The sequence below is a fragment of the Leptonotus elevatus genome, chromosome 7 (assembly GCF_054856555.1).
Source record: "Leptonotus elevatus isolate MCC_2025b chromosome 7, RoL_Lele_1.0, whole genome shotgun sequence".
NCBI lineage: Eukaryota > Metazoa > Chordata > Actinopteri > Syngnathiformes > Syngnathidae > Leptonotus > Leptonotus elevatus.
Window position 1 is genome coordinate 17,604,525 of NC_141245.1, and position 12,149 is coordinate 17,616,673.

Here is a 12,149-nt window from a genome sequence, read left to right on the forward strand (position 1 = left end):
AAACCTGCTCTGAGTCAACATCAGGTGTGTGTGTTTGTGTGTGTAGAAGAGTGCACACACGTACATGCAGTCCAGCCACGAAGAGGCCATCTGGGTGCTCACGGCGCACCGTCAAATGCTGTTGTGGAAACAATGAGCACCAAAGCAGGTGTCCCTTCCAGACGTGTTTTGAAGATTCCTGCTAATAGAATAATGCATGGAAGCAATTAAAGGATGCTTATATCAATCAGTATTGTGTTTTATTGAGCAAAAAGACACATGTGGATTGTGTTTCTGGGGAAAAGTACACGCAAAAAAAAAAAAACTGGTTGTATAAACATTCCTTGCATTCCACTTGCTTGCTTGATTCTCGCAGCATGTTATTGTGCAATAAAGCTCATATTTTCTGATGCTGTTAAGTAAATACATTTAAACACAACATCTGAGACTTCCTTACTTATTTACTTATTGTATTGCTTGCTAACAACCATACACACTCACATGCGCTGTCAAAGTGTCCTTGGGCAAGACACCGAACACCGAGTGGCCTCCAGGTCGGCATTGAAAATGAGAAACTGTTGTTTTTCCTGGTTCAACAAAGAATAATTCAATGGGAGAAAAGCACATGTAGCCCTCAACGTATAACTCAAAAATGTTGAAACTCGGCTGGCGCCAGTAGAAGTAGGCGTTGTGGGAGGGAACGCAGTCGACTTCCGACCAATCGAAGCACCTTATGCTAAAATAAAGGCAAATGAACCATTAGTTAATATGAATAGAGCTGTTTACTTAAACACTTTCACTTTCAGTATTTTCGGCGGTCACCTTCACAACTTCACAAAATTCTACCAAACAAGTGTAGTGTAAACATAAGTCATGAATCAGATTACAATAATAATACAAACATATCTGTGGCTTGACCTCAACCTTTTGTTTCATGAAACAATGACGCACTGAACTTATCTAGACAGTATATAACACCATAGGCAGCCTTTGCCATTTGAAATTGCATTCCACTACACTGCAATGTCAATTTGAATGCAAATATATGTTCTCTAAACTATTACACCAACTCTCACATGTCCAGTTTGCCCTTTTAATGGTCTAATGTTCTGTTCCTACTCTCGTGTACAAAGTTCTTGACCCCTTTTTTATCCCATAAATGTAACTTTAAATGAAGTATTCTTTGGCGCGAAGGAATATTTTTTTTATGTGTCATACGGAACACACGGATCCAACTCGAGGAAATCATGTCATAACATCCTGAGTGACGGCTCGGGAATTCCTCCCGTCAAAAAAATAGAGACGTTTGGAGAAAAGTCCAGCTGTGAAATCGAGCAATATATGGTGTTTATTAGCGAGCGGGGTGGCTCGGCTTGTCGTGTTACGAGGAGAGCGGGTCTGGAAAACAACAATTTATGAAACATAGTCCACAATTCAGCTGTTTTGTTTTTTTAAAGGAGACCCACCTCTGCGGGTGGAGTTCACTTGGGAAGAGACCCATGCCAGGACTGCCACTTCCTCCACATGGCTGTTCTCAAGGAAGCAGGAGGGCTGGGAACGGGAAACTCCCTCAAACACATCACACACGTGTGGGAATTCATATAAAGATGTATGTGAGTGGACGGAAGGCGTTTTATGGTTTGATGTCAAATGAGATTTTTTACTTTATTCATTCATTCGACATTTTTTTTTCCAGGTTTGAAATAATCGCTGAAAACACACAGACTGAGATGCACTGAATTATAGAGTTACTGTATATCGTTAAACTGTTTTTCCATTTTAGTCTTCCTGATATTTGAAGTGTGGCTAAAATCGGGGCCAGAATCTTTCTTGGGGTCTTCATGAGTCCCCCCTCCCCCATGAAATAAGAACTCGAGTGCCTTCGTTCACACAGCATTGATCCAGCATAATTGCAACGTCCTAGCTAGCTAGCTAGTATGCCTGCCTATACTACAAAAATGCATATTCCCTTCAGACAGTCTACTAACAGGTCTACTTTAGAGCGCCTTATTGTCAGCCCGAGTGCATGCATGTCACAGAGAGATTTTGGGATTGCTGTTTTAGAGCGCCTTGCCATGAAAAACACCTGTGGCGATGATCATCATAATAATGCATTTCATGATTTTATTTCTACAAGGATTCAAAGGGCTTAATGCACACTTTTGTCACATTTAACTTATTCGTTGCCATTGACGGGTATAGACGTCAAAGATCCATTTTTAGTGGGCTGGCAGTGATGATGACATCGACCTTACCTACCAGTGGAACGAAGAATCTGTCAATCAAATCCAGCAAAATCGCGTTACACTGCATGCTCCACAACTTAGACCGGCATTTCTTTTTGCCAGCAAATTTTCAGGTGCACCTGGGGCAGGTAAAAAAAAAACACCGTTGGTCTTCTTTTTTTTTTTTTTTCAGTAGTGAGCTTTTCTTCATGCTTCATAAAATAACCCAAAATTGATATGGTGTTAATTCACTTTGCATTATTTCCTCAGGGAAACATTTTGAAATTAGAGGTCAATCAAGAGGATTGGGCTCCACATTGGAGGTTCCACTCTAAATGGCTTAAAAATAAAAAAGAGAGTGAAGAGGAAAGAGAAAAACAGATGGTTTGGAGGCAGGGAGGGGCGGTATTAATGTACAGGTGGGATGGAAAGCGGAATGATGGAAAATCTCTTTGTCCTTCATCCTTCTAATGATGTGATGATGTCCTTCTTCTGGTTAAACCCTACACGCTGATGCCTGGTGCCAAATCCAGTCCCTGCCTTTTATGCCTCCCAAGGTCCACGCTGGTGTTGAAAAGGGGTACCGCCATATGGTAGCCATCACATCTGGCGCGGTACCAGCAAGGAGGATAAAAGTTTGCAGGGAGAGTGACCAGGAAGAAGGTTTGGAGTGGAAAAATCTGTCAAACATTTCTTCTATTCTTGACTTACCAGAATTTCCAGAAATAGTAAGAACGGGAAATACTACTTCCGGAAAGAGATATATTTTTTATGACTTTACCTTAGCTGGGAAGAAAACAGCTCCCAAGAATGTATTAAGTGTCGTCAATGGATTTTTCTGAAATAAAAAGCTTATTTGAAGAAAGCGACACAGTTCCCTAGAGCTTTAGAGCTTCTATCTTTAAAGTTCGGCACCCATGGATTCATCATTTCACAGACTATTTTCAATAGTTTTTATAGTATATAAAGGTTACTCACGTAACTCACCAGTTGCTCAGTATTTGACTACCAGTATTTTTTTTCATCAAATACTTAATAATATTTGGAGGACAACTTTTTACATTTACATTTTCACAAATGCATTCATTTGTCTATTGGTTTGTAGCTTATAAAGTCATTCTTTTAACTTTGCCTTTGTTGCTTAGCATCCATTTGCCTCACAAACTCTAATCAGTCCAGTTTGCCACATCACGTAACATGTCCATAAAGCCGAGAAAAGACTACAAGTAGCAACACAATCCTCGTAAAAGCCGCCACTTTCAGATTTATTACTCCTGGGAGAGAAGGCGAAAGAAGTCTTAAGTGTCCGCCTTGTGAGACATGCAGACAGAGACTAATTTTGGCTTATATAAGTCATTTTTCTTGAGACTTTGGCATCTGCTTTTCCCTTCAGTCTTGAGTTGCTCGACAGTTTTCGTCCGCTCTTCTCGTCATCTCACCTTGTCAGTCGGCAGCAAGGTTATTTTAGTAAACAAAAACTAACGAAATAAATACAACTAAAATTTCCAAAATATTTTCGTTAACGAAAGAAAATAAAAAAGAAAACTAATTGAAACTACATTTTACATTTACAAAATTAATTAAAACGAATTTATAATTAAAGCAAAAATGTCCTTCATTTTAGTCTTTGGTAATTATTTTAATACATGCGCTTTTGGGGTTGATTTTAATGTGATTTTAAGAATATTTATTTTGATATTAACCGAAATAAGGACGTTTGAAAGTGTGTCACTCAGAAGCGACGTCGTCTAGCAGTAGCCAATAGAAAAGCACCTTCAGATGACGTCGCTCCTAGGCGACAATTTTGCGTGCTTGACTTTTGGCTCCAATGGTTCGGCTCTCCTGCTTTTTCATTAACTCAGCCGAAATGCAACGCTAGGTAAGAAATGTGTTACTTTTTTCATTTTACCATGGTGTTTATTAAGTACTGCACACAAGTAATACCGTTTTTTTTTTTTTAACGAAATACTGATACTAATACTGAAGCTAATTAAAACTAAACCAAACTAAGCATTTTTTTAAATAACTAAAACTAATAAAAACTAACATAAAAATAATTAAAACTAACTAACTAAAAAAAAAAAAAAAAAACGAAATAAAACTGACTAAAATGAAAAATACCAAAACTATAATAAGACTCTCAGTGTTTGTAGCTACTGTTGCCAATAAACTTTTTTCCCCTTTTCTTTTAATGTCTCCAAAGAAGTCTCTGGAGTAGCAAGCAAAACACCTGCCTCATCTCATTGATGGCAACCCTCAGAATGAAAAGAATGGAAATGCCATAAGTCTGTTTCAGCCTCCCACTCCAAAAAACATCTTTGTAATTTGTTTTTTAAGAGGAATAGCGGGTATCAGTATCGCGCTAATACCTGGCATTATTGTAAGGTACCAATACTGCCCATTTTCAAGAACTAGAAATTTGAAAAATGTAAAATTGCCATTAATATCATGCAATTTTAAGGAAAAATGCTATATTGGGATATATAGGTTGTCCTTTAAAATTATATCATTGTTTTGGAGGTGCAAGAAATGTTATGTACCAAAAGTACTAGTTCACTCTAAAAAAATAGTTGGGTAAAAAATAACCCAACTATGGGTCAAAAATGGATCGATCATCTACTTGGGTCAATTTGACCCAGTAAAGGATCTGACCAATATTTATGAGTTACTTTACACTAAAAGACCCATTTCTTGACTCAAAGTTGGGTCAAATTGACCCATAAAGTGGATCGGTCCTTTTTTTTTTTTTTTGGGCCATAATTGGGTTACTTTTAACCTAACTGTTTTTAGAGGGTAGCATCGGCACTTGGTGTCGGTATTGGTGACTATTTAAGAGTTGAGTCCTCATACTGGGATCATTATGAAAAACACTATGAAGAACATCCTAGTCCTAATTAAATAGAATAAGACTGTTGAGCATATAGCTTCCTCCTCCTACAAAGCAACAATGTGTGTCTCCCGCTGCCAATTTTGAAGGTAGCCCTCCCTTTGCCCTCCGCCCATCGAGCGCGACAATGAGACACGGAGAACACAGAAAGACATTTGGACTGCGCGTATTAATTTAAAAAGATGGCAAAGGGCCAATCACAGAGTAGCCAGAAGACAAATTAAGCGGGGACCTTCCCCAGGAGGGCGTCCTTGGACAGATTGGATGCCAGGAAGCAAGGATGAGACTCAGAAGATGTCATGTGGCTGCTTTTTAACACTCCTGCTACCTTTCAATATTTAACATTTAACTGATTGGCATATTTTGTTGTTGTTTTGTTACAACTTGGAAAACAAAAATAACAGTAAAAGTAAATAGAAAATATTTTAGTCTGTCCTGTCCTGTGTGCAAAACATTTCAGAAATAATTTTGGCAGGGTGGATGTGGGTGAACTAATTAAAGTCAATTTGAGTACAATAAATATATTAATTTACTATGAATTGCATCTATTTTTATGTGGTGTTATTTGTAATGTATGCACTATTTACTTTGCCATCATTTTTAGACATGTTTATTCCGTGGTGCTTTATTGAATGGAATACAAAAAGCACTTGCTCTGTCTACACACTAAAGGCTTGTAAAATAAAACCAAGCTGAAGCTGAGGTCTGTACTACCACCTGCTGGTTGACTTGGGTTTCCTCCAGACTCAAACGCTCATTTAATTAGATGCTGAGTCGTGCGTCAAGGAATCACAATTCATGTCAAATCTACAATAGCCTACACATTAGATTCAATATACCTGGCTGTAGGTGCTACAGTTTATTGCTTGGTATTGGGTGCAACATAAAGCGATTTGAAGTAGAAAATTGGTTATGATTTAAAAGATGTGAATGCATTGAACCAAATCATTCCACATTAAAATATATACATTGAATTGTCTCTTTGGAGAGACATTTCTGATGGAAATTCCAGTATTTACAAGTTCATATATGTAAAATGGCAAACGCCGTTGCATCATACCCTGAACCGTACACATTTGAAATATACCACTGAATTGAATTGTTCCTCTTTAAATATCAACCTATGCTTTAATCCTATCACACCCCTTTTGTCACAATACATATCGAGTAATTTTCATGTATGAAGAGAGGGAAAAAAATGAAAACCAAGTCAACCAGCAGGTGGTAGTACAGACCTCAGCTTCAACTTAGATTTTTTTAAAAGCCTCTTGACACTGCATTATGCAGTTCAACAGCACACTTCAGGTTGTGAACACCCCCTTCTTTGACGGTTTGCAGCCTTCATGGTGTATAGTATAGCAACAAAGTTGCATAGAGCAATGCTATGTCTTACACAAGTTGAGAAACTCAACACTCAAAGTGTTAATTAACCCTATAAAGCCTGAACCATGAACTCTATGAGAGAAAATTCAGATTCTTTGTAGAGTATTTATTGGTCCTTTTGAACGGACAAAATATAGATTTTTGGGAAAATCAACTTCCACGTGACTTTTGATTTGTGTCATATTTGATACATCCGCTTTAAATTCGTTTATTTATAACTCAAAATTATAATAAACATATCAAGCATATTAGAATTTCCAAAAATTTGAAAGAACATTTCCCACTGTTATTATAGATGTCTCTCCTTTCTCTATGGGGTAGATGCCACGGACATCCGACTTTCACACATCAGCATTGTTTCCGGCCGCATTCCAACCCCCCCCCCCCCCCCCCCATTTTTTCAATCAAGAAGTTAATTAGTTTTTATTTAGGGTAGTCGCTATACTTGTCCCTTAACATGTTCAGTGTGGCATACATTACGTAATTACCACTGCATTTGATTACAATTCTGAGTTTTGAAAAATTGTAGCAAGCTATCACTGGGTATAAAATGACACGGGCCATAAGTTTGAAACATGTATCTTAATGGAATTATTTGGAACCATTGAAATTACAATAATATCCTGACCTAAATGGTACACAAAGTAACAAAACAACACACACATTTACCGCATTTGCCAATGTTACACTATTATATACCAATGCCAGGAATAAAAATAATAAGCTTGGAGTTGCGGGCTTCAACAAGATACTTTTATTCCACAGCAACAGCCACGTGTAAATTGATGACACTTGGTTCTCACTCAAATGTCAAATGTCAATCAAGAGAACTGCAGCAGAAACAATTAGCATTTCTTCCGCAAGTCATGCATTTCATTTGATGAAAATGGAAAAGTATGACTAAAGGCACCGTATGGATTTTTGGGCTGTATTGTACTTGACAGTTTAAAAACACACTTCACGTAATGATTGGAGTTTTTCCCCTTCTTTTTTTTCTGTTTTACGGGGAGTAATGTATTTTTTCAATCCCCCCTATTTTTTCTGTTTTTCGGATTATATTTTTTTATGTGAATGTAATACGCGTCCGTATTTATTTACACGTTTCAGAGTCTGTATTTTTTTCTTTCTTTTTTTTACTTTTACATCCAATCCTGCATGTTCCTGTGGCAATCGTGTTGTATTTTTGCAACACTTCGCAGCAGTTCGATTGTTGAACGTAGCCCGGATGGTGCGACGCGCTGACGTCAGACGTGTGAACAACAAACGGTTGTTGGGCTTTCACAAGCTAGCCTGGTGCCTGCCTGCGAATGGTGGCGTTAGACAAAAACACGTCTAGCTCACTGTACTTTCCGCTGCGTTGCCCGCTTACTGGACACATACCTTCCTCGAAAAAGCGAATGAAAGTCAGGACCGAGAGCAGGTGTCTCATCGGGCCGGACGTTAGCGCCACGGAGACATGTTGAGGAGGACTCGGTGTGTGTCGGTGTGACGCTTGTTTCTTTTCCAGCCGCCAGTGCTGTTCGAGGAGCTGGGATGTGAGCCGAGTGTTCCGGCGCGACACCCGAAGTGAAACAACCACAAGGATTACTTTCCATACTTCCTAAATAATGGACTTCGAGGTGCTACGTGACGCGGCAGGTATGCGAGGATACGCGGGCCTAGGTGTCATTGCGGGTCATCAACTATAGCACGTTAGCTAACAGTTCAACTCGCCTAGTTCCAAATGAATAAGCTCGTTACTGTTAGAAAAGGAAAAAAGATCGCTTTGCTAATGTAATGGAAGCGCTCTGACTGACTGACTGACTAGCAGCCTGGCTGGTTGGTGGTCCTCTTAATGCTGTCAACGTCCAACCTTTCCCATTTTGTGGTAGAAAGTTGCCTCTTAACTGCTATTGCAAATGCACATGTCACACAGGCATCTTCTGTTGTGTTATTGATTACCTCTTACACTAGCCCTCTAATTCAAAAAGCAATCATCCAAGTGTCCACTTAAGAATTTTGCAGCCTGTTAAACTCATTCCTGTTAATTTGTCTATCCAGGCTGTGTGGTAAGCGTGAAAGTCTTTTGAGTTTAACTGGACATGAAAACATGAATATCGATGAGCAGCGTCTCGATCTGTGCAATGTCAAGACCAAAGCTAGCATGGACGATGGTCATCATAACACTACCTTTGGCACGGACGGGGTCCGCATCTCTGAGCTGATAGCAGACACCGACGTCGATAGACAAACTGTGGTAACTGCCGATATCATGCCTCAGCTCACTGACAACCTTCAGGTGGTCGAGGGGGACAACCGCGAGGTGAAGGACACACTGGAAATCGATGAGGTTAATGGGAATAGACAAAGCAGTGGCCACAGTAGGTCGCCGAACCTTACTGACTCCTTTCCTAACGATGGGGACCACAAGGACAATGGCGCTGTGGATAAAATGAAGGACGCTAAGGACGCAGAACCTGTAAAGTTTAATGACCCGGCAGAGGATTATGATGTCGGGGAGATGGACATGGGTGTGGATCTGAGCCTGGACGAGAGCGGTGTGCTGGAGGCCGAGACACCAACTGTTACGTTGCTGTCAGATGGCATTTCAGAACCCTCGAGTCAAGTTGTCCCGGCTGGCAGCGAGGCAGAAAGCCAGTCGGACGCACCCCAAGCAGACGAGCCGTCTGGCACGGACCACACTGTGCTGTATCCCACAGTGGAGGAAGGGGATGATAAATACAAACTGAGTGGCAAGAGGGTGACGTTTCCTTCAGATGACGACATTGTTTCTGGAGCAGTGGAACCAAAGGATCCCTGGAGACATGGTAATACACTCAGTGTGTGCATGTGTGTCTTTTTACACATTATGTGTGAAGCTGATGGTTATCATCTATTGAACCTGTTCATTCTGCCTGCACAATTTTGTCCCACAACAGTGTTCATCGGTCACACGTCAAATGAATTTAAACATACTCCACTATGGCCCATTTGTACTCTATGTACAAAGGAGTATTATGGCCGCACTGAAAAGGAAAAATAGATTAAAGTAAAAAAAGTACATTGCTGCCTGAAAAAGTTGAAATGTTGTGTCGCTAAAATGTGTTCAATATTACAAAAAAATATATATTAATGTCCAGAGAAATAATAAGCCTAATGCCATGATATAAAAAGGATTTTACAAGAAAAAAATTTAGAAAAAGAAAGTCAAACTAAGAAAAAAAGGTGTTATGCAACAACAAAAATTGCAATCATACAAGAATGTCAGAATGTGACCACACACAAAAAAAGCTGAAACTTTACGAAAATTTCTTCCAACTGTTACATCAAAAAAAATTGTAATGCTCAAAGGGGATGGAAAAAAAACTATAAAAAAATAAGTCTAGACTTTTTAGAGGTAAAACATTTTAGTGTTGTGAGACTAAAGTCATAATGTTACAAAAATATGGTCAATTTAAAAATAATTTCAAAATGTTACAGCAAAAAAATATATATATATATTATAAGAAAAAAGTTCTTCTGTTGCGACGATAACGTCTTATGGATTTGAGAAAAAGATGTCATGTTGGTTAGAATAAAGTTACAGAAATGTGAGACTGGTGATGAAAAAAAGTTAAGTTGTAATGTCACAAGAAAACATTTAATGCTACGAGATTGTAAAGGTGGAGGATCGTAAAGGTGTCATTTTAATGATTGAGTGTCGAAAATCCTATATAAACCAAAACGTGATTCCTGCCATATAATAATAATAAACTAGAAATGAGTACCCATAGCTGCCATGCTGGCCAAAAGTTTTGCAATTCAAACCATACCATTTATACGTTAGTCCCCTGATGCATTTTGTTTACTCACCCCCCTTGCCAAGTCCTCACCCCTTTTACAAACACCAGTTTAAGTCTTCAATTGAAATATAAATAAATGTGCGAAAAAACAGTTAGTCTTTTCTTCCGAAGTTGCAAAGTACACCCATGTGCCTAAAAAGACGAATATAGTACAGAACCTCTCTCTGTATTTACTGAGCATTAGATTAGTCATCCCTACACTCTGACAGCCAATACAAGTGAGTCTGGGTGAAATTAACATCATTGATTGATTTGATACAGAAAAGCTGAAAGATAAGATAGTAAAAAAAAAAAAGGAAGAAGAAGCATGGTTAGTATGTTGTAGCGGATCCCAATGTTGTTTGATGTGTTCTTGTCCTGTGTACTATGTATGTTGTATTGACACTGGTCCAGGAAGTTGATGCCGGACGTGGCACAGCCTTGCCTGCTGGAGGTGTGTTTATCACTTCAACAGCTCCGTCAAGCAGAATGTTAAGAGCAGAGTCGTTTTGGATTGCGTTATTTATTTATTTTTAACCATCATCATCATCATCATAATATGATTTTGCCAGTACAAGTTTGTTCCTTGTTCTGACTCACTATGCATCGCTGGTAATTACATTTAGCCAAGATTTCTAGTATCGTAACAAAAATGCACTGCAATATGGGATCAGGATGAGGTTTTTTTTCGTCCAGACTTGAATTTCAAAGAGGAAAAAAAAGAAAGCTTTTTCGTCTTCGTTTGTTGCTTCAGGTCTTTCCGGTGCACTGCTGTTAATATAGCGCCTCCATCATGGCGCAACACTGCAACTGCAGTTAAAATGCGTTGCTGCCAAGCTCAATTAAAACAGCGCTCCAGCTGTGACATCAGTGGCTCAGGCCGCCTCTGAATTTTGTACACAGAAAAAAACCCGCGGTATTATTCAGCGTGCGTGAGCATTAGGCTAGCTAGCCGTGTTTGGTTAAATGTGTAAACACTAAACGTGTAATTCTCTCACTAGGTAACACCTCAATTACTCAATGTACGGTAAAGCTCTGTATACTAAAAATAAAATTACTCTCATTTGAGGAGACATGACAGACACAATATAGATGGAATAGGAGAAGCATCTCTGTTGTTTAACATACATGCTACATTCTATTCATGCATCACTTTTGTCACAGTAAGTTACATTTCTTGTTTAATGGCTGTAACTATAATTCTTCTCTGTGCCACTGAATTTTGCATTCCCATGAACCTTTTCCCCAATACAACATGACAAATTTTGTGTCCAGAACATATAATGTTTCTAATGTTCTATGGTGGCAAGACTAGGTCCTATTTCGTATCCATCAATGTTTTTGTCTATTAGTCTGGCACCAGGTTTTAGCATTTTACTTTATCTTCTTAAAAAAACTGTGAATTGGGCCTGAAATCAAAATGCCTGTAGCTTTTTTCCCCTTGTTCACAGAATAAGTCACTGTTCAGAACAGAGCTGAATAAATAGCTACAGTAAATGTTCACCAGGCAACACTAGAAGTGCAACTCTAGATTGTTGTGGTAAATGAATGAATGGGAGGTATCATGTCTTACTGCTGAAACCTGGACTCCGGAGGAACAATAGTCAGCCTGCTCGGATCGCGTTTCCATTTTGCTGTGGGGGCTCTTGTATTTGCAGGGCCCTTCAACATGTGAGGCTGGAGTTGGCTGCAAAATAGTAGCTCAGTTGGTGGAATATCATCTTCCACAACCTCAAAGGAATGGACTGAAATGCCATCGCAGTCACACATTCCTGCACAGCGTTATCTCGATGGTTGGCCACTATTTGGTCCGCTGGGTGACTTTAAAGAACAACATTTCCTTTTGGAATCAATTATATTTGAAATAATTTGTTT

General features: G+C 39.1%; 1 protein-coding gene across 4 annotated transcripts in view; it reads left to right on the forward strand.

Annotated features, from left to right (window-relative positions):
* Positions 1 to 4,041: 4,041 nt before the first annotated feature.
* The window catches only part of ppp1r37 (protein phosphatase 1, regulatory subunit 37), a 30,831-nt gene continuing 22,723 nt past the window's right edge, over positions 4,042 to 12,149 (forward strand). Inside the window, exons 1-3 of one of the 4 annotated variants that reach the window (XM_086081109.1) lie at positions 4,042 to 4,083; positions 7,982 to 8,112; positions 8,515 to 9,281. In XM_086081109.1, coding sequence (XP_085937235.1) covers positions 8,564 to 9,281 — 718 coding nt within the window. In that variant the 5' untranslated portion in view covers positions 4,042 to 4,083; positions 7,982 to 8,112; positions 8,515 to 8,563. Of the gene's footprint in view, positions 4,084 to 7,729; positions 9,282 to 12,149 lie in introns of those variants that run through there. The other 3 variants (XM_086081108.1, XM_086081106.1, XM_086081107.1) reach the window with 3 other exon arrangements.